The sequence below is a fragment of the Triturus cristatus genome, chromosome 1_2 (genome assembly GCF_964204655.1).
Source record: "Triturus cristatus chromosome 1_2, aTriCri1.1, whole genome shotgun sequence".
Classification (NCBI taxonomy): domain Eukaryota; kingdom Metazoa; phylum Chordata; class Amphibia; order Caudata; family Salamandridae; genus Triturus; species Triturus cristatus.
The window spans coordinates 1105758010-1105781405 of NC_140580.1; the positions used below are offsets into that span (position 1 = coordinate 1105758010).

Sequence of the window (23396 nt, forward strand, 5' to 3'; positions counted from 1 at the left end):
GCGCTCTGGGTCCAAGGTGTAGAAGTGCATGGTCCTGGGAGAAGGAGGAAGGCATGGTCCAGAGCCTGGAAGAGCCTCAGAGGGTCCAAAAGGAAGGTGGGACTCGGTCCAGGGTGGAGAAGTGGTTGGTCCTGGGGGAAGGAAGAAGGCAGGATCCAGAGTCTGGGAGAGCAGAGGATGGTCCAAGAACAAGGGGGTGCTATGGGTCCAGGGTGGAGAAGTCCTTGGTCCCAGGGGAAGGAGGAAGGTAGGGTCCAGAGTCGGGGAGACCAGAAAAAGGTCCAAGATGAAGGGGGGACTCTGGGTCCAGGGTGGAGGAGTGGTGCATGGCGTCAGGGTAAGCAGGTCGCAGAGTCCTGTGGAAAGGAGCAATGGAGGGCCCAGAGGAAGCAGTGCCTTGTGGATGGGGAGCAGAGCAGGGCCCTGAAGGACCAGGCCATGTCCGGCAGGAACAGCTCGGTTTAGGGTGGGTAAAACATGATGTCCAGTCTGGGAGTCCTGAAAGAGCAGTGAACCATCCTAGGTGGTGTACTGAGCCATCAGCCATTGTATTACATTGTTGCATACTCCATCCTCGGAGCCGGGCTTGGTCCCGAGGGGATAAATAAAGATGCCTACGCCGCTCGAGGAGTAGTGCACGTAACAGCCCAATTGTGTCCAGTGTCTTACCTCTAGTGCTGATATCCGGGAGGCCTGGGCACCGGGAATACTGCCAGGGGTCTTCCCAACTTCCCCCGCTACAGGTGGGAGAGCAGCATCAGATCCAGAAGGAGGGAACCTGCTTTATTAGGGAGTGTACTTAGCAGGCAGAAGAGGTCAATTGCTCCACTCCTTGCACAGTCGGTGCACAGTGCAGCAGCCTCTCCAAATGAGATATACAGCACAGCCATCAGAGAGCGCGCTTCCTTCCATGAACGAATAGTTAAGGACTGCACCACCAGTGCAAGCAGCCTATGGCCGCTCTTGTTGACTCTGAAGGGAGTAAAGAGGGGTAGAGGGTGGGGCTGGGATGGGAAAGAGAGAGCGGAATGTAAGACAGGAGACCCAAAGGACAGCAGGGGAAGGAACAGGACGGAGGCAAGGAGGCTGTGAGAGGTTACAGAACTCAAGGAAGCTGCAGAGCAACCAGGACTGTGCACTGGTGTTTGCTGGACACCTTTCCAACACGTGCCATCACTACTGGCCAGAGTAACATCTGCATTTCCACCATTAGACACCGGTCTGACTACCACTGCAGTAGGTCAAGAGTCATTTGCATACGGGTGATCACTGCACCACACACTGCTTCGCTATCAAGACATTTCAGTGGAAGCACATCCTTTGGCAGCGTAATGAAATGTGATGGGATGTTATTATGTCTGTGATGAATCCACCAACTTCTGCCTTTTGAGAGGCCCATTTCTTTAAAGGATATGCTCCTATTGTTTCTGTCTAGTAATCCTGAAAAAACCACTACACTAAAATGTAAAGAAAAAAACTTGTGATAAATGTGTATTGTGTTCTTTGTGTCTCCTCCAGGCTACACAGGGTACCACTGTGCAATAGACATAGATGAGTGTGCCGATCACCCATGCGAGAATGGAGCGCTCTGCTTCGAACGGTCAAATCAGACAAACTATGGACTTCTACCTGAACTGCCAGCGGAGTTCAGTTACCTGGCAGCTGAGGGCTACATCTGTCAGTGCCTGCCAGGATTCACAGGTACTGCCAAGAGCACGTGTTACCTAATATTTGAACTCTCCAGAGACACGGTTGGCTGTTGGATGTGTGCAAGCCCTGGCAAACTTTACCGAAGTCACAAAGCATGCCGGCACCAAACCAACAAAAAATCCCCAAGTCTGCAAACAGTAGAGTTTCATACAGATATTGTCCTAGATCTTCTTAAGAAAATAAAAAACAAATGTTTTGAGGATTAACCCTTGCCAGAGTGTCCAAGGAAATGAGCACTACTGCCATGCTCTAGGAGTCACGGGAGGCATCCGACATAAACCTACAACTCCCCCTACACTCTAGTCTGAACCTCACAGAGACACAGTCCAAGGTGCTTTCATGGGGGAAGTTTGCACAATTTTTCTTCCTCTGCTTCAACCATTTAAGGTCATTGTGGATTCCTTTCATAGTTAAGAAATGTTGTTTGCTATCGAAGCTAATCTTTATTTACATTAATTGAATCTAGTAATTGAGTTTGTGTTTACAAACAGAAGTTATACTAAATGAGTTTTTAGTGAACGATTGCTCAATATGGTTACAAGTCAAGATAAGCCTCAAGGGAAGCGGGGGAAAGGATGGAGAGAAAGAGGGAAACAGATGAGACAACTCTTTGTCGCCTGTCAGGAAACCTCTGTTGGAAATATATAGAGTGCGGGGAAACCCAACCACAGCAGTATATGTGATGACAAAAACAGTATAACTTAGGGAGTGTTAGACACAAAATATTGCACCCAAATCTTACGCATAGAACCCTCAGGCCTACCAGCCTGTGTTGGGTTGCAGGAAGCGGGCAGACCCAAGAAGACTTGGATGCACTCTAAGGAACCCAAGATGGAGGAAGACTGAAGAAAGGAGCCAAAACAGCAGAAACCCTCATATATGACACACAAGCCTAGCACAGACTAACAGAGAAGAACCGAAGAGGGGAAACAATCAAAGTGTAGTGCTTCTGAAAGGGTAGGAAGGTGTCACTCACAAACAACAAACGATGGTGACTGAGAAACTAGTGTGTGACCTGATCCTGAAAATCACTATTGGCCCAGCTGATAGAGAGTTCATTTCAATCAGGTATAGTGTCAGGCTATCTATAAACTTAGTTTTATTTACACTCTTAAAAATGGTATCACTCAGTTCATTAATAGAAGGCTGCTGGCCATTGACAGTGTACCCAATTCGGATTTCATTGCCCACACTCCTAGATGATATAACTTTTCCTTCAAGAAACCTAGTTACACTTTCTTGTGTTTTTCTTGTGTTTTAAACTGTGCCTATTCAGCATATCTTTAAGATTTACTCACATTGAGTTGATTGAGGCACACTTTTCGCATGTGGATTCTATTTATGAACATGGTCATGACAGAATATTTTCGTATTTTTAAAGGGGAAAATTGCTCAGTTAACATTGACGAATGCGAGTCCCAACCGTGCCAAAATGGTGGGCGCTGTGAAGACGCAATCAACAAATTTCTCTGCCATTGTGCCCTGGGATACACAGGTACGTTGCTATAAATGTCTCCAGATAAATGTGTTTTTGCGCAATAACATTGCAGTGCGTATGCTCTTGATTTTTCCTTGAACACCAACACAAACTATTTCTGCTGCGCATATTTTTGTCGTGAATGATAAAACCCTAAAAATGCATTGCAAATCACGGTCTTGCATGGATGTGAATCGGGGGGTTTCCCTGCCCTAACCTCTGCACATCCTTGCGCTAGTCAGGCCACCGCGCTCTGGTGCGTATTTACAACAAACTGGTAACGTCGTGCTATAACAGTTTTAAAATGCAGGGGTGCGCCATATTTACAAAAATACGGCGCACCCCTGCATTTCCCCTAGCGATGGCACTAAAGAAGCTGCCTAGCACCAGGGCAGGCACCCTGGTGCCATTTTGCTAGGATGCCTGTGCTGCAGGGACAATTGCTTTGTTGCAGGAAAGGACACCTTCCTGCACATAAACAATCTTAACCGGCGAATTGCTCTATCCATGTGTGCTGCAGAATGCAGCACACGTAGAAAGAGCAAAATACGAGGAGAAATAAAACATTTATTTTCTTATCGCCTGTTTAAGACCAGGTATTACCTGGTCTTATTTATGGCGCTGCCCCCATACCTTGTAAATATGGAGCAGCGTCAAAAAGCAAAGGATGTTGCGGCGGAACGCCAACGGCAACACCCATTGTATGCCCTTTACACGCTAAATGCTGCATATATATGGGCATTGTTTACAAGGTGGCATTAAGCCACAAAAAGTGGCTTAATGTCCCCTTATAAATAAGGCGAAGGAGTTAATGCCACCAGAATGTCAAAATAAGTGATGTTCTGGTGATGTTAACTCCTTGAACATATGCCCCTCTGTGTCATTACCACACTGTTTCCTTGCCAGTTTTAAGGCCTTCTGGGAATTGTATCCGTGGTTTGTTTCTATTGAACAAACAACTAAAAATCCCCCATTTCCTGCACCCCACAGGGTTTTCAAAAATATTAAATCACTGCGAAAACACTTGGTGTGAGGGGATTAACAAATTAAACAATCTGTTTTAAGGTGGGTATATCTTGATGTTTAAAAGCAAGAAGATTTTGGACTGGGTGCTTAGCCGTTATACATAAAAATAGGAGACACCTCACATAAGCTACCACGATGAGCCGATGAGCCTACTAGTTTACACTCCCAAATTGCTACTCATTTCATCATAGGCAGAGCTCCTTGTTTCAAGGGAAGCAACAAGGAAAAAAACAAAGAAAAATCCCAGCATGCACTGCCGCCTGACAACACCATTTTAAAAACACTGGGGTAGGAGGGCAAATGCATACACAGCCCTTGAGTGTCACCCTGCAATTTACTTTGTCAGGTCCTCAGAGACAATGCAATGCTCAATTACACTCAATCAATCAGCTAAAAATGTGTACAGTGACTTGTTCAGTAAGGTTTAATAATCCAGGCCCTGGAACATGGTTAAAAACAAAGTCACATATTCTGATCAGTAATCATGGGTAGCCGACATGTTTTATTGCCAGTGAAAAGTAAGGCGCATTCATCAGGGCTGGAGGGCCATTAGATCACCCGGTTAATGCACTGCACCAAGATTCCACCGGGTGGGTACATACCAGTGGACACTGGATTCAGGACTTGTGTGTATTCGCACTGTTTTTGCCTCCTGCGGTGCCGGAGGATCCCCTATGCTGGGGAGTTCTAAGAGTCCCCTTGGTAGGTACATTCCAACGGACAGTAAAGTCAATATTTGCAAAAGTGCATGAAAGTGAAAAAAAAAAAAGAATGTGACAGGAATAAATAGGGGAGCAATGGAGGAGCATGTTTAGGTAGCATCAATCAATCAGATGCATCACAGATCAAGGGGGATCTGTGGCTCTGATACTGCTAGACCTGTCAGCAGCGTTTGACACGGTATCACACGACTGCCTAATAAACATCCTCCTGAGCAAAGGAGTGCAATCCACAGCATTAAGATGGATTAAATCATTCCTTAGCAATCGCACCCAAGCTGTGCGCATGGGCCAATTTCACTCAAAACCCTGTCCCATCGGCTGTGGGGTCCCACAAGGGGCCTCACTAAGCCCCACTCTCTTTAATGTCTACGTTTCATCTCTGGCTGACATTGGAAGAAAGTGGGGCATCGGCATATGTTCCTATGCCGATGACACTCAGCTGATGGTGACAATGGAAGGGTCGGAAACAACTAAGAAAAAACTACACAGCTGTCTCTCCGAAATGGCAGAATGTATGCGCAACCACTGCCTAAAATTAAATGCTGGAAAATCGGAGATACTACTGTTCGGAGGAGCCAAACTCTCATGGAACGACACGTGGTGGCCACCGTCTCTGGGATCAGCCCCCGTCCCGAAACAGTATGCCAGAAATCTTGGCATCATGATGGACGACGCCCTGTCCATGAAAGACCACATCCGCATACTCTGGGGCAAAGGTTTTGCAATTCTCAAACTCTTGGCAAAAATTTTCTCCTGGATACCTTTGGACTGTCGACGCACAATCACCCAGGCCCTCCTGGTTAGCCGCCTAGATTACGGCAATGCCCTGTTCGACGGGATGAACGAGCAACTGTTCTCCCGCCTACAGGTCCTACAAAACCAGGCGGCTAAACTGGTCTGTAACAAAGGCAAGCGAGATTCGGCCTCTGTATGCCTAAAAAAACTTCACTGGCTACCAATGCGTCAGAGGGCCACCTTCAAATTACTTTGCCATGCGCACAGAGCCCTTCATAAAACAGGCCCCATTATCCTTCAAGAGAAAATTGAATTTTATATCCCCAACAGGAATTTAAGATCCAACAACTCAGCTCTGGCGAAACCCAAGCGCATTTACAAAGTAAGGACTGGTGGACGCGCCTTCTCATACTTGGCGGCTAAAAGATGGAATGAGTTACCTGTGGACCTCAGACATACCACTAACTACCTCCAATTCCGCCAAAAATTAAAAACTCACCTCTTTCCAAAAAACTAACCCCCCAGCACAGTTTCAGTAGTCTTCTTTTCTTACAGCGCCGTGATATCCCATGGGATGAGTGTTGCGCTTTATAAATACCAAAAATAAATAAATAAATCAATAGAGTGGGGTTTAGGGCCGCAAAGGAGGAGGTGGGGGTACAAAAATTTAAAAAAAGTTGAAAAAATCCAGATGGGTAGGGGTGGGGAAGACATAGTAGGCAAGCTAGGTAGAGTAGAGCAAACACAGAGAATGTGAGACGTGGAAGAGCGTGGCTATAAGCAGGAAGCAGCATGCACACATGAGGGAGAGAGCATAAAAACATAGAAATAATAAAATGTAGTTCCATGGATGTAAGCTGTGGAAGGGTATAAATCATCCAGTCAAATGATGGTAAAGAAGCAGGGGAGGGACAAGCACTTTAAGAGGAGGGAAAGCCATCAAATAAAAGTCAAACAAATGAGATTGAAAATAAACTAGTCAATGGTAAGCTATGGGCTGACCCGAAGCCCACTGCAGGTATTCGTATTGCTCCACAACAGGCCATCAACAGCAGCCAGCTAGAAGCTGTCTGTAGCTGAGACCTAAAACATAATAATTGGTTGACCAGAAATGACTATTTACACTGTCATTTGTCCAAATGACAATCAGGTATCTTAAATGTTAATATGAATTTGTTGGTGTACGTTTCGGCCCCAGAAACACAAATGACGAGGGCCTTGATCAGGTCTGCTATGGATTCTCTGGTATGATAGAAGGTAGGCATGCCCAACTCCCTTGGGGTAAAAGGGCTTCAGCCCAGGCTGCTGCAGCATGGAATTACAGAGACTTCTCCTGCTGCTCTGGGCTGAGGTTGGGAGGCCTCAAGGTCAGCCTCATCCAAAGTGCTTTGCTGGTGTTCCAAAAGTCATTACTGGCTTATGAGGCTTTGTTTTGCTTTTACAGACCGGCCCCTTACAATCCTCGATCCTATACCGTCTATTCGGTTCACTTGTAAGGTAACTATCAAGGCTACTTGAAGAGTCTGGGGAAAGAACAGCAGGGGTCATGGCCCCTGTTAGAACTTCTCATCTAATTTACACATACATAGTATGGGTCCCCTGACACACTCTACAGCAAGATGAAGATGGCAAGATGTAATCCGAGTGTAAGCAAGATAGGGACAGAATAAACATGAGAAGGATTTTCCCTTCCCAAATAAAAAAAATCTGTATAAAATGAAAATCAAAATCCTAAAAGTGGTTTTACTTTTAGTGCTTTGCAGTCATTCACAAGACGAGGCACTATTTAAACAGAAACTGAAAGCTAGAAAAGTTGTATTCTTACATTAGGGGCAGATTTATAAACACTTAGAGGGATGCAAAGTCATAGAAATGATGCAAAGTTTTCATAAACTATATACTTTCCAACGGAAAACTTTGTTTGTGTTGGAAAGTGGTTTAAACCACTAATTTGCACCAAGGGAGCGTTCCATCTGCTGTACATGAACGTTCCCATGCTACCACCAATGGTTTTCACACAAAGCCCTATGCAGTAGGAAGCCTGGACGGGTGCCAGTGCTTTTGAAGAGAACAGCAGGGAACTATCTTAATTTGATTTCTGTGCAGCCTTGTATGAAATATTAGTGAATCTCCACATTACTTTTCAGTGCACAGCTTGTTTTCGCCTGAGAGGTCCCTAAAAGTAACACAAATTACTTTGCTTTAGGTTGTGTCAAAGGGTAACACAAATGTTGAGGTGCTGAGGTCAGCAGACCAACATGTCTGTGAATTATTTTTAATAAAACAATCTTTTTTTATGCAGCCCGTTTGCCTTAAAATAAAAGGAGATGTGATTAAAAAGAAGCAAAATTAACATTTAAGTTTTATTTTTTAAGAGTAGGCAGTGGTCCATGGGAATACTGCCTGATTTAAAAAAAACATATGTTTTAAAATTCTCAAAGGAGATGGAGTACCCAGGTGACTCCTTTATCTTTGCAAATGGGTTACTACCACTTGTAAACAGGCAGTAAAGTATTATTGTTTTTAGACCCGAATTCGGTCACAAAACAGTAATGCATACCATACCGATTCAGTATCTTGAAGAGATGCCCAAAGCATGCCCCTTCCAAATACTGCATCGCAAATGCACATTACAATTCGGTAACAAGTTGCCAAATTGCATTTTGCATTTTGTACATTTGAAAAAGCATTTTGGGTCGCAAATCGGGCGATTTCAGACCGCAAAAGGCTTTGTACATCTGGCCCCAAGATTTTCCTTCCTGTTCCGAACAACCCAAAAAACCTTTCTGTTGTTTATTTGAAGGTGAAGGCAGATGCCTTGAACATGAGTATCTCATGTATGTGAGAACTGCTGAATGTGAGGTGCTAACAACAAGTATTTTGCTTTTATTTAGTATAGCGCAGACCCCTGGCAGAGTAATTAACAAGCAGTAAACAGACAAATAATTGGCACTCACTCAATCTCAGGAGGAAGGAAAAGTGTGCTAAAATTCGAACCGGTGATTTGCTAGGCACGCCCTCTCCGACATCGGGTATGCCAATCCACTGAGCTCAACATTTGGAGACATGCACACCTTTGTGCAGCCTCAAAGATAGAATGCTGAATGTCATTACCGATAAACTGAAAACATTTGGTCAACAATCAGGCAGGAGCGAATTCCTGGACCTGAAATCATAAATATTTCCCAAGAACTTGCTTTTGCACCACAAGGAATTGTGGGAGAATTAGCAAAAAGTGTTATCATCTTGAAATAACTTTGCGAAAAAAGGTTCTTATATGCTTCGTATTGGAATCAATAGAAGGTTCTTTTTAGTTTTCAATGCGCTTACTCCCATTTCAGCAAAGAGGATGTGGCCTAATGGCTAGAGCAGTTGACCTTGCTGCTGGGGAGCCGGGTTCGATTCTCAGCAGGGACGCCCAAAATCCTGTGGTTCTGGCAAATCACTTAATCTCCCTGTTCCTCACAAAATGAATGTGTCCGTCTGTAATGTAACTGGCTCTCATGTAAAGTGCTCTGATACCTTTGAGTCGAGTTCGTTCTATATAAAGCTCCCACAAAAACAAAATGACAGTAGCCTATGAAGTGTCAATACCACAAATATTGGGTGTGTCCACTATGTTACAAATGACAGTTTGTTAAGTCATTTTGGCTCAGAGGTAGCTCTGGCTCACTGCTTGAAGTTAGCCCCTCCCCTTGCTAGAAGTTTAGCCCCGCCCACATGCTTGAAGTGCTAGTCCCCTCCAGGAAGGGGCTAGCACTTCAAGCCCTCCTCTTCAGGCCCTCCTGCCCGAAGTTCTGGTCTAGTTGTGCCCCTGATAGGAGGCCTAATACCTACCAATGGGTTTAGGACTTTTCTAGTTCCAACTGAGAATGTAGCAAAAAGTCTGTTTTTTAAGTAGTACGTTTTTTAAATTACCACAGGAAGATTTGTAGACCGTGCATGAGGACAACACTTTAAAAGAAACCCACTGAAAAAAAGCATGACATTCGGAGTTTGCTTTAATTATAATAATTATAACTTTAATTTAAAAAAAAAAATGAAATAATTTTAATTTACATTTTTATTTAATTATATACTTTATTTTCCAAACGAAACCAATACATGTAAAAGTTCAGCCGAATTGTAAGAACCTGTTTTTGCAGGGACAGTTTACCATAGCAGCTCTATGAAGACACGGTCGTGTTCATTTTGCCTTTGGAAGCATCGCTTATTCCCGGCCTTCCAGGGCCGGAACTTTAATCTGACATGTTTCATGTTAAGCGTTCTTATTGCTCCAAGTTCCTTTTCGATTAGTGCTAGTGAAAGTCCCTAAAATTGACTTTAAAAAAAACGCAACTTGCATATATATGGAACACTTGAATCCTTTTACAAGCTTTCAGAGTTTGACTGAAAGAGATGAGCGTCATCTTGTGGCCATAGAAGGAAAAACAAGCAGATGGGCTAAACTCCGTTATCGTGGTCATACCATACTACGCGTGCAGTTTGTACCAGCATTAGCATATACAGCTTCCTCGGGTGCTCAATCCGCCCGCAAGACATTGGTTCAATAAACTGCGACTGCAAAGCGTTTTTAGATGAATGTGAAAAATATAGCGCCACCTCCGCGGGCGTGAAAATGATGAAAGGGTCATTTCCCCTGTTCAGCGTTCACATAGTGGTGTATAACTAGGGCTCCCTGTTTTCCGTTTTTTTACTGATTTTTACACATAAATACAGACAGAAAACATTTATTTTCTTGTCTGTATTTATTTTTAAATGTGGATACAAATGGAAATTGGGTTGCTTTTGGAGTAATTCTAAATACTGTCTGCCATGATTGCCAGGCCAATAGCTGCATGTATTGATAGGTAAGGGGTTAAAAAAGAAAATAATTTTAGTAAAGAGGATTTAACAGCAGTATATATGCACAAGATTGATACTGAAATTGATCATATTTTCATATAAGTGCATTAATTTATCTTCTGCGGATGTTCACAGCATTGAAACCTGACAGGCATTCAAGCATGAGTGCATATTTATCGGTTAAATAAATGTGGAAATATTCTAATTTCAGCTTAATTTCTCCACAAAACACAAAATAAATATGGATACATACAGATAAAATTAGCAAAAAATAATTATGGATAAATACAGACGGAAATGTCAAAAAAATAAATACCATAAAACCGGGAGCCCTATGTATAATGTAGGTCAGTGGGTTAATGCGCCTACTTGATTGGTCTGTGAGTAACCAGAAGGGCACATAGATTTTTTTGTTTATTGTTGACCTACTACAGTATTACTCCTTTTTTATTATTATTAATTTTTATTGAGAGTATCACAGAGAAAGAGGCACAATCAGTATACCTCGTCAGAGTTTTTACAGACATGAAAGAACTTTCCCAAAAACAGAATCAGATCAAATTACACGCACACTCCACAGTATGAACGCTGTGGCGATCCAGGAAGCAATCACAGGAAACTCACAAGACCCCCGCGAGAGCACAGGGGTTTGTAAATCCAGGAGGAGCAAATGAAGCTTTTTCGCTCTCTAAGTCAATACAATGAACACCAGTACTCGGCTGACAGGTATGCATATCATGTGCTGCACTACTATGAGCTGTGACAAAGATAGAGAGTAACACATACACAAATTAACATGTTTTTACCAATTAATAAATCCACCATTTTCCACAGCAAAACCAAATCAATTTTTTTTTAAACTACTGCTGATCTCGCATCTTATTCGCTCTGGTAGGCGCTGATGACATGACGTGAGGGGGGCTCAGAGCTCACTCGACCCTGAACATCACTTTTGTAAAGGGTTGGGGCCCTAGGCCCCCAAACACTAATAATGATGACACAGACAGTATCATGGTATCTGGAAGCGGCCCAGGGCACGTGTGCCCGGCACCCTTTATTGGCAGAGTCACATGTCTTGTGACACCTGTGATAGATGGGTGTGGGGTCATAGTATAAGCCAGTTCTCGGGGAGTGGCTGATACAAGAAACACTAGAATAGTGACCAGCAGTCACTACATCCCTCCCAAACGTCATTGAAAATGGAACAACAAGTCCAACCTGTGGGAGAGCACAAAATAACAACACAAAACTCCACAGAGTCTATTAGACTGCTTTCTGGACAGGGTGAGTGAACAAGTGCAGCTGGGATCACTAAGGACCATGGCATGCCTGCACCGTTTTAGCCAGACTGCTCTGGGCACGAATGGCAGTGTAGATGAACTCTGGATTTCTTGCTCACCAGTTCGAATTGGCACAGATCAGCGTGACACTGTGGACCCAGTCCGACCTGAACCGAATGCGTGGAAGTCTATACCCAATGTCTATATACATGGTTTACTGTGTCGGTGCATGTGGAGCGATACTGAAGTCTGTGGATGTTGCATTTTCAAAAACATCCTGGCTCCATGAACATCAAGCATACTAAGACGTATGACATCCCGGTTATTGTTGTCAAGTCTTCCTCAGATGCCGCAGTGCTTCCAGGTGCAGGATGGTGGAGTAAACTCCTGCTTCCTTCTCTCACCAGGATCCCTTCTCTTGCCAGGATTCCCCTCTCACGGGAGTGCCCTGAGGTCCTCACCAGGCTTCCATGGGACTGTATGGACTTTACCGTGTCGCTCCAATGCCGTACTATAGACTCATGTAGGAACAACTATGAATCCCACCTTCAAGTCACTTGCTCCACCTAGAGGGTAGCTGTTTCCAGGTCGATGTACTCCTGCTCTCCTAACTTTTGTGCACCATCATTACCTGGAGAGTCTTTTGGGGTAACCAGCTTCTGACAAGAGCTCTTCGTGCTTCCTGGGACTTGTGGGGGAGCTGCTGCAGACGCATCTCTTGTGTCGGGATTCCGCTCTCACCAGTGATTCCTGAGGCCTTTGCCACTGGATCGCCATGGTCCATTGTGGATTGGTTGGATTCTCTTTTAGACCCATGACCGAGGTCATCTCAGGACATCTGAGCAGGACCACAAACCAGTCTCACGTGCAACACCAAAGGTGGATGGTACAAATGGTCCAGTTTGCTCTTTTCTACAGGCTTCAGGTTTGCTTGGTGTAACTGAGGACTTCTTGACAGCCAGCCTCTCATGGTGCTACAGATGCCCCACTGTACGCCAGGTGTTGCATAGGTGTAGTTTTTCACTGAAGATGCCCAACAGCTCCTTAGTTGTTCTTGGAGATGCACTTGAACTCAACAACACTCACAGTATGTAGTGTGCCAGGTGTCAACTCCACACCATTCTCTTCTTCTTTACTTCTATTCTTCCTCAGATTTAAACTTGTAGCCTTGTGCCACTTCTACACTGTCATCTTCCTCTTGTGGCATCGTGCCACTTCTGCACTTTCATCTTCATCCTCTTTACGATGTGGCCTGGTGCCATCTTGTCTTACTCTCCTTTCTTTTGACCAGGCCTCGCCATGTGACATGCACTTCACATTGGTCTTTCTGGCCATGTCCTACCCCTACGACTGAACCTTCTTCTTGTCTGCTGACCAGACCTCTCGTTGTGACCTTCTTCATTTCACGATCTCTCCTAGGTCTTCTTCCTTTGACCTCTCACAAATCTTCTTCTCTGACCTCTCACAGGTCTTCCTCTCTGCCTGGCCCAGGTCATATTCTTCGACCTCTCACAGGTCATCTGCTCCAACGCCTCCCAGGCCATCTTCTCTGACGTCTTGCAGGTCTCCTCTTTGACCTCTTGCAGGTCTCTTCTCTTCAGGGCACACTCCTTGCACCTCAAGGCTACGCCGACGTGACCTCCACTCAGGCAGGCTTCGCAGGGTCTGTCACATGATGTAACAACATGGGCCCTCTTCCTTGCAGGGCTCTCACTCTCTGGCTCATGCCCATACCACCAGTTCCTCTGACACACTCTTCGGCGCACTTCTGACTTTTGCGCCTTCGGTCCTTCAAATATGGGTGCTCCTTCTGCTGGTGCCTTGTTCACCCAGTTCCTCCGCCACTGGGGCACGCATTCTTCTGTCCCTTATGGACTTGTTGCCTGGGGCTTTACTATGTAGCTGTTCTTGCCATCAGTGGACTCTTGGCAGCTTTCCTTAGCTGTCAGCCTAAAACTTCTTGGGGTTCCGTGAATTGGGATATATAGTCTCTCTCCTTCACAGTTCAATGCTCTTGGGTGCTCCTCCCCATGCTTCAATCGCTGCAAAGCATCCTTCTAAGTTCTGCAGGTCTTTCCTCTGTCACCGGTGCCCTTAATGCTGCAGTGACCACCCATGGCCACTAGGTGTCACTGCATTCCTCTCCAAACAAGTCATTCCCTCTGGCATGGACATCGGGACCAGCTTGGGGCTCTTGACTCTTTTCAGCGGCACCATGTCTCTCCTCATCAATTGATAACTAGCCCACTGGGGCATGTGGCACTCTCCCTACAGTCTCCAATTATACTCTCGAACAAAAGTTCCACATTACCTGCACTTTTACAATTAGCAACTAGACGTTGCAGGGAGGCTACCTCCTAACTTCTTTGTATGGTGGACCTCCTGTGTGCGTGGCAATATAAAACTGGCAGGTCTCTTCAGGACTAGCTTTGCCCACTAGACTGTCCCTTAACTGCGGAGTCTTTTCCTTGATCCACTTGTTCACTGGTGACTTGCATATTGTACGAGAGACATGTGAGTCATTTTCTCGTTGGTTCAGGGGCAGTTCAATGCGGCAGCCACTAGGTGGCGCTGCAGCCTTCCGCATGGCTTGGCCCTTTCTCTCTAATCACCAGGGCCTTCCTCTCGGGCCAGCACCATTTGCAGCATTCTCCCCCTGGCCTCAGACAACGCGGCTGATGATAGCAGAAACCCTTAAACAGACACAGATTGCTGCCGCATGTACTGAAGAATTCACCCACACCTGCTGGTAGGGATGAGTCATGCTGGTGCATTCCCAACAGCACCACAGTACCCTAAGCTCCTTTCTCTGGATCTTGTTCAGGCCGCTCTCATCGGTGGTGCTGCGCTTTGTTGGCCATGGCTGGGGATGATTGACATGCCACTGGCTGCCGGGCAGTTTATCCTGAGCAAACACAAGGAGATGATGGATGGAGTGCTGAAACTTCTCAGGCACTCACCCCTCAGTCACAGATCTGGGTTGAATCCATCATCGTTTTTTAGCGCACTTTGCCACCCCAGTTCAGACCCAGCTATATGCAAATCAGTCCCGACCCTGTGCCTCATTGGAACAGACCAGCCTGAAATGCCGAGCTAGTTCTTCCCTGGAACGGAAACAAGCATCCTGGGACCGGTTTCAGGGTAACACTCCTCATCAGCCAGGCTAGCTTGAATCCAGTGGCAAAGTGAGCAAGGGGCCCACGTCTGGGCATACCCTGCCAACTTGGGGCCAACAAAGCAAACACAAGGAAATGATTGCCACAGCGCTGAAACTTCTCAGGCACTCACCCCGCCCCCCCCCCACCCAGTCACAGATCTGAGATGAATCCATCATCGTTTTTTAGCTCACTTTGCCACCCCAATTCAGACCCAGCTATATGCAAATCAGTCTTGACCCTGTGCCTCATTGGAACAGACCAGCCCGAACTGTCAAGCTAGTTCTTCCCTGGACCGAAACAAGCATCCTGGGACCGGTTTCAGGGTAACAGCCCCCATCAGCCAGGCTAGCTTGAATCCAGTGGCAAAGTGAGCAAGGGGCCCACGTCTGGGCATACCCTGCCAACTTGGGGCCAACAAAGCAAACACAAGGAGATGATGGACGGAGCGCTGAAACTTCTCAGGCACTCACCCCCCAGTTACAGATCTGAGATGAATGCATCATCATGGGTCACATGCTCACTACACCACTGGAATCAAGCTAGCCTGGCTGATGAAGGGTGATGCCCTGAAACCGGTCCCAGGATGCTTGTTTCTGGTCCAGGCAGGACCTGGTTTGGTAGTTCGGGCTGGACTGTTCCCACAAGGAACAGGGTCAAGACTGATTTGCATAAGGCTGGGTCCAAACTGGGTTGGTGTGGTGAGCAAAAGAATGATGAATTAAACCCACATCCTTGTGACTGGGGGTGAATGTTTGCACTGTCCGGCATTCCGTCCATCAATTGTTTCTTTTGCATATGTTGCCCTGAGTGGGAAGGGTACGCCCAGGCGTGGGTCCCATGCTCACTACACCACTGGATTCAAGCTAGCCTGGCTGATGAAGGGTGCTGCCATGAAACTGGTCCCAGGATGCTTATTTGTGGTCCAGGGAGGACCTGGCTTGGCAGTTCGGGCTGGACTGTTCCCACAAGGAACAGGGTCAAGACTGATTTGCATATGACTGGGTCCAAACTGGGGTGGTGTGGTGAGCAAAAGAATGATGGAGTAAACCCACATCCTTGTGACTGGGGGTGAATGTTTGCACTGTCCGGCATTCCGTCCATCAATTGTTTCTTTTGCATATGGGCAGTTTATTCTGAGTATGTACCCTGTCGGGCCGCTACACTTCTCAGCCGCTCCCTCCAGCACATCACCTCCCCGGGCACCATTACACCCGCATAGTAGGCGACTTGGCTTCCATGCCCTGTTAGCTGTAGCAGCAGGAGTGCCTCATAAGACATGTGAGACTCTGCTGCGACTTCTTTGCCCTCCTCCTTTTCCTCAAAGGACATCGCTGGGGATGCCGGTACTGGGCTTCACTCCCTCTTGGTATGGGCCCTCACGCTGGCAGGATTGCTCTGGGTATCCTTTACCATGCTGCAGGGATGTCCTCCGTGCTGGGCGCGGCAGAGACATCTTACCTGCGGACAGGGTTTCCAGTTTCCATACACTGAGCCCATCACACACTGTGCAGGCCGCAACCCATACACACTTTCTATTCCTGCCTGCTGCGTACATTTATGCCGGGAGCCTCACCTCATACCTGGTGTTCCAGTCTTGCCTTCCTGGGGGTGATAGCAGGTACGTGGCTGCAGCACATGGCAGTAGGACACAGTCTTCTTTACACACGGGCACGGTGCAGGCAGCCGACACAGGGTGCTACTGATTGCACCTCACCCCCACCAGGAACAGCGAGGTGGCTCTCATCCTACACGCGGGGCAGGTCCTGCTTGACACAAATGTAAAGGGTCGGGGCTTGTGGCCCCCATACACTAATAACGATGACACAGGCACAGTATCAATTATATTTGTTAGTGGCCCAGGGCACGTGCGCCCGGCCCCTTTTATTGGCAGGGACACATGTCTTGTGACACCTGTGATGGATAGGTGTGGAGTGATAGTATAAGCCAGCCCTCGGGGAGTGGCTGGTACAAGAAACACTTGAAAAGTGACGCCCCCATCACTACAACTTTTGCCCCACAGCCTGGACGCCTGGGGAGGAACTTGATAGCACAACAGGACAGCGTAGGAACAACATATGTGCAGGAGGTACATTCCTCAAGAAGCCGGTGAACAAGAGATGGAGAGGGAACTTAGAACAAAGAATAGTTCAACCTGTGTGCAGTGTTGGCAGGTAACAAAGCAAAGTGGTGGGCACGGGGGATGAACAAGGGGGACAATATATTAAAAAAATGGCGTTCAAGGCATATGAGCTGCAGATCGTACACTGTGCATTAGATCGCCATCTGGTGTAGGGCTCGGATGCTTGCACCTTGTTGTTGTCTTGGAAGAAGTCTTTTATAGACACGAGTTAGGTGACTCCTCCCTTGGACGATAGTGCGCATGGGCATCGACTCCATCCTCAGATTGTTTCCGCTATTGGGTTCGGATGTAACTTTTGCGCTCCGGTTCGAGAACTTTGTTTTTCAAACTTTTTCGACACGCAAACTCTCATGAACTCTCCGGTATTGTTTTCTATCATGTGACCTTCGACACACAACTCGATTCCGGTCATCGACGCGGGCCGCTGGGCCTATCGACGCCGTTCGGGCCTACAGCTGATGGAAAGCATTCAAAAAATGCCCCCAGTGTAGAGCGTAATTCCCATACAGTGACCATCACAAGGTCTGTAACCTGTGTCTCTCGCCAGAACACGACGAGAAAAGTTGCCAGCAGACATCTTTGACGAAGGCCCAGATGTCCCAGAGGAAGATTCCGAGGACTTGGAAATCGTGCCCGAAGCAGATGACTCAGATGACCACATCACTCCTGGTCAAAGAGTGAGTACAACTGCCCCGGCCCCCACTCCACCCAAAAAATACGAAGGCCCTGGTCAAGACTTCGCCTGCTGGCCCCAGTCGCGACCGAAGACATACTTCAGAAGCCCCGCCCTCGGGCTCGGCTCCGAAGATAAAGGACAAGCCTTCCGGTAGCTCGGGCCCGAGCAAACCGCATATTCCCACCCCCAAAGCGCCTTTGGCACTGAAGCCGGGAGAGCAACCTACTCCCAAAAAGAAATCGGCTCCAACGCCAAAAGAAAAACCTTCGGATCTGAAACCAAACCCTTCGGAACCGAGAAAGATTGCAGTCTCCATAGCAAAGCCAAAAGACTCTAAACACCTCCTAAGGCCTTGAAGCACAAATCTCAACCCTGTTCGGAACCAAAGAAGTCGGCCCCGAAACCGGTTATCGAGGAGGAAGAACTTATTCAACCGGATCCTGTCGATCCCAAACAGAAAAAACTCCGGATTGACCCCAAAACAGGACTTATTGCCGCAGTGCCACACAAGAAGAGGAAGCTGGACACAATAGACACTCCTGCAGTGCCTCTGAAGAAAAAAGAATTTGCCACATCACCCATAATACCCTCTTCTCCTGTTCTTCCTCCTCTACCTCTCTCACCTCCACAACCTATAACACTTCCACCACATACACCACCACAGGATGATGATGATGATGATGTAGGGGGAGGGGGAGGCAACAATGACCCTTTCACTGACCCTGACAATGATACAGACACACCACAGGATGATTGGGACGATTATGATACCCCAATAGATCCCACAGACCTCCCTGATCCCCAGCCCTATCCAACAAAACCATCTCACCCAGATGACAATATTGGATTTGGGCAGCTTGTTAAAAGAGCTGCTATTTACCATGGCGTTCACATGTATTCAGACCCTGCAGATGAGGATTTCCTCCTAGACACTTTTGAACAGTCTCAGAAATCTGTCCAAATACAGCCAATGCTCAAAGGGGTCATTAAACATGCCCCAGGCATATTCAAAGACCCAGTGAGATCTAGGATTCTCAAGCCTCGGGTTGATAACAAATACAAACCTGCCCCCGATGATCCCGCCGACATCAAAGGGCAGCTACCCCTAGACTCACTAGTAGTGTCTAACGCTAGAAAACGCACCAATTTCCAAACCTCCGGTGATGCACCACCTCCGGATAAGAAATCTAAGTTGCTAGATGCCTCTGGTAAGAGGGTTGCTGCTCAGGCAGCCAATCACTGGCGCATAGCGAACACCCAAGCATTACTTGCTAGGTATGATAGGGCTCACTATGACCAACTAGAAACGCTATTGCAACATTTACCTGATCAGTACAAGACTCAGGCAAATGACTTAATTCAGGAAGGCAAATTGATAACCAATGCTTCAATCAAGTGTGCCCTTGATGCAGCCGACACAGCCTCTAGGTCCATTAACACTAGTGTGCTACTCAGACGACATGCCTGGCTACACATTTCAGGCTTTAAACAGGAGGTACAAACCACCATCCTCAACCAGCCGTTCAATCAGGAACAGCTTTTTGGACCGGCTGTAGACACCACTCTGGAGAAAATGAAAAAGGACACTGGGACAGCTAAATCCATAGGAGCATTACAGTCTCCATCCACACGTGATTCCTTTTGTCGCTCCTTTTATAGAGGAGCATCCAAAAACATGGGAAAAGACACTGCCTCCTCTTCTTTCAAAAACACAACACAAACATCCCCCAACAGAGGATATTTTAGAGGAGGATACAGGGGAAATAGCAACAAGGAGAGAGGCCGAGGCAACAATAACACTCGCACCTCTCCCGCTAATAAACAGTGACTTCCCTCCACTCCCCCCAGACCATTCCACTCCGGTCGTGGGAAGGCTTTCACAGTTCCTGCCTGTCTGGAACTCCATCACAACAGACAAGTGGGTAAGACAGATTATCCAGTATGGTTACTGCCTGGAACTTACAGCAACCCCACCCACCATACCACCCAAACAGCGTCTAACGTCTACAGAACATCTCACGCTCTTAAAGCATGAAGTTCTCTCACTACTTCAAAAGCAGGCATTAAAACCAGTTCCCTTACAGCATCAAGGAACAGGGGTTTACTCGCTGTATTTCCTAATCCCCAAAAAGGACGGCACCCTCAGGCCAATACTCGACCTAAGACCTCTCAATCTTTACATACAGTCAGATCATTTCCACATGATCACTCTTCAACAGGTCCTTCCACTACTTCAACAAGGCGACTTCCTTGCCACACTAGATCTCAAGGACGCCTACTTTCATATTCCCATTCACCCCGCTCACAGAAAATATCTAAGATTCATAATGGACGGACAACACTACCAGTTCAAAGTCCTTCTATTCGGGGTGGCCACCGCGCCCAGGGTGTTCACAAAGTGTCTGGCGGTAGTAGCAGCCCACTTGAGAAGACAACAAATCCATGTCTTCCCATACCTCGATGAATAGCTGATAAAAGCCAAGTCTCACAAACAGTGTGTTCATCACACTCATCAAACTATCCAGCTACTACACAACTTGGGATTCACAGTAAACTGCACCAAGTCACACCTTCAGCCCTCCCACATACATCAGTATCTAGGGGCCACAATAAACACCTCCAGAGCTCTGGCATATTCCACTCCAGCCAGGATAGCCAGTATGCAAGCCCTAATCACCAAATTTCAACAACAGCACTCCCTCCCAGCAAGGGTATTCATGCAGATCATAGGAATGATGGCCTCTTGCATCTTTATCGTACCTCATGCAAGACTTCAAATGCGTCCCTTACAGGAATGACTAGCACATCAGTGGAACCAGGCCCAAGGACAACTTACGGATCTGGTGTTGGTGGACAGCCGCACACATCGCTCTCTTCAGTGGTGGAACACACAAAACCGGTCCAAAGGGCGGCCGTTCCTAGAGCCGGTTCCACAGATAGTGCTAACAGCAGACGCATCACTCACCGGTTGGGGAGCCCATCTCCTAAAACATGCAATTCAAGGCAAATGGACCACTCAACAAAAAGTGCTCCACATCAATCACCTGGAATTACTAGCAGTGTTCCTAGCACTAAAATCATTCCAAGTACATATACAGCACAAGACTGTCCTAGCCCGGACGGGCAACATGACAGCCATGTATTACATACAAAAACAGGGGGGCACGCATTCTTTGCAACTGTCCCAGCTCGCACAAAGCATTTGGAGATGGGCCATTCCACAAAACATATACCTGCTTGAAGAACACCTTCCAGGAGTTCACAATCAGATTGCGGATCTGCTAAGTTGGCAGACACAGCAGATACAGGAATGGGAACTCCATCCCCGAGTTCTTCAACCATTTTTTCAAATGTGGGGCCAACCAGAAATAAATCTGTTCACCACACATGCAAACGCAAAATGCCCAATCTTCTCCGCCAGGTTTCCACACCCATTGTCCAAAGGCAATGCGATATGGATGAATTGGTCAGGCAGATTTGCGTACGCTTTTCTGCCAACCCCACTAATTCCCCTAGTGGTACACAAGCTCAAATATCAGTCTCTCAAGATGATCCTGGTAGCTCCCACATGGGCACGTCAACCGTGGTTCACAACACTACTGGAACTCTCAGTAGTTCCATACCAAAAACTATGCCTCTCCCCAACATTGCTAACGTAGAACCGTGGAGAAATAAGACACCCCGACCCAGGTCAGCTGAATCTAGCAATCTGGCTCCTGAAGTCCTAGAGTTCAGTTATCTTAACCTTCCGCCAGACTGTATGAATATCATTAAAGAAGCCAGATGTCCTACTACTCGAGCTTGCTATGCAGCAAAATGGAAAAGATTTGTCATCTACTGCAACAGATGTTTCCATCCAGGACATCATTTGCTACTTGCTACACTTGCAAAAATGTTATTTGGCATATTCATCCATAAGATTGCATCTAGCAGCACTTGCTGCTTATTTACAAAATAGGCAACACTTGTCACTATTTAGAGTACCTGCAATTAAAGCCTTTATGGAGGGCCTTAAAAGAATAATTCCTCCCAGATTACCACCCTCTCCAGTGTGGAATTTAAATATTGTTCTAACCAGGCTCATGGGTCCCCCATTTGAACCTCTACATAAATGTGAACTTCAGTTCCTCACATGGAAAGTAGCTTTCCTTGTCGCAATTACATCGCTTAGAAGAGTAAGTGAGATACAGGCTTTAACCATACAAGAACCATTCTTACAAATACATCGTAACAAAGTGGTTCTTAGAACAAATCCAAAATTCCTTCCCAAAGTCATTTCGGCTTTTCATCTTAACCAAGCAGTTGAGTTACCCGTGTTTTACCAAAACCCTGACTCAGTAGCAGAGAGAGCCCTTCACATACTCGACATTAAAAGGGCACTACTTTACTATATCGACAGGACTAAACCCTTTCGAAAAACAAAACAACTGTTTGTGGCCTTCTCCCCACCTCATAAGGGTAACCCCATCTCCAAAGCTGGGATTGTCAGGTGGATAGTAAAATGCATTCAAATATGCTACCTGAAGGCTAATCACACATTAACAATTCCCCCTGGAGCTCATTCAAAACGCAAACTAGGGGCTTCCATGGCATTCTTAGGGAACATCCCCTTAGATTACATATGTAAAGCAGCAACATGGTCTACACCACACACCTTCACCAAACACTATTGTGTAGATGTGCAGGCGAAGCAACAAGCTTCTGTAGGCCAAGCTGTTCTTAAAACACTTTTTCAAACCACTACAACAGATACAGGTGACCACCGCTAGGGGCGACACTGCTGTACACTCTATGCACAGTGTACGATCTGCAACTCATATGCCGCAAACGGAAAATGCTACTTTCCAGTATGCATCTGTTCTTGGCATGTAGAGCTGCAGATCCGTACACGTCCGCCCGCCTCCCCGGGACCTGTATCCGTTCCAGTATAATCTTAATTAGATACATTCACATGGACATCTCTTCTACTTCTTACTGACTCCATCATTTCCCATCATGGCGAAAAACAATCTGAGGATGGAGTCGATGCCCATGCGCACTAACGTCCAAGGGAGGAGTCACCTATCTCGTGACTACAAAAGACTTCTTCCAAGACATCAACAAGGTGCAAGCATCCGAGACCAACACCAGATGGCGATCTAATGCACAGTGTACGGATCTGCAGCTCTACATGCCAAGAACAGATGCATAATGGTAAGTAGCATTTTCCTTCGCTGCCGCCGGAGTCCAGCTTCTTCCAACATAGCGTCGCAATGCACATGCTCCCAGACTCCCCACCCAATACAGACGCTGCTCTAATGCTACATAAAAGCAGCTCTGGGATTGGCCTGGTAGTCTGTGCCTTATCTCCACCGGCTGTAAAAGACAGCTGGGTTGGAGAAATGAAAGTGCGCATGTTGGTTTGGCCGGCCAAACCATGCACACTTACGATGCAAAACTCTTCTCGTGCTTGCTGCAATCTTAGACGATGTCCCCGCCCCACTCCAGACTCTGGCAACTGGGCTCAGCCAGGGAAAAATAAAATGATAATAAATAGCTTTATTATCATTTTATTTTTTTTATCTACTAGCTCTGAGCAGTGGGCGATGCTCCTCTGCCATAATGGAGGATCCACCTCTGCCTGTGTG

At 46.6% G+C, this 23396-nt stretch overlaps 1 protein-coding gene across 1 annotated transcript in view; it reads left to right on the forward strand.

The window, feature by feature from the left end:
* The window catches only part of LOC146868762 (protein crumbs homolog 2-like), a 363043-nt gene that overhangs the window by 191425 nt on the left and 148222 nt on the right, over positions 1–23396 (forward strand). The window contains exons 5-6 of the mRNA XM_085613737.1: positions 1519–1701; positions 3092–3205. Coding sequence (XP_085469863.1) covers positions 1519–1701; positions 3092–3205 — 297 coding nt within the window. The remainder of the gene's footprint in view (positions 1–1518; positions 1702–3091; positions 3206–23396) is intronic.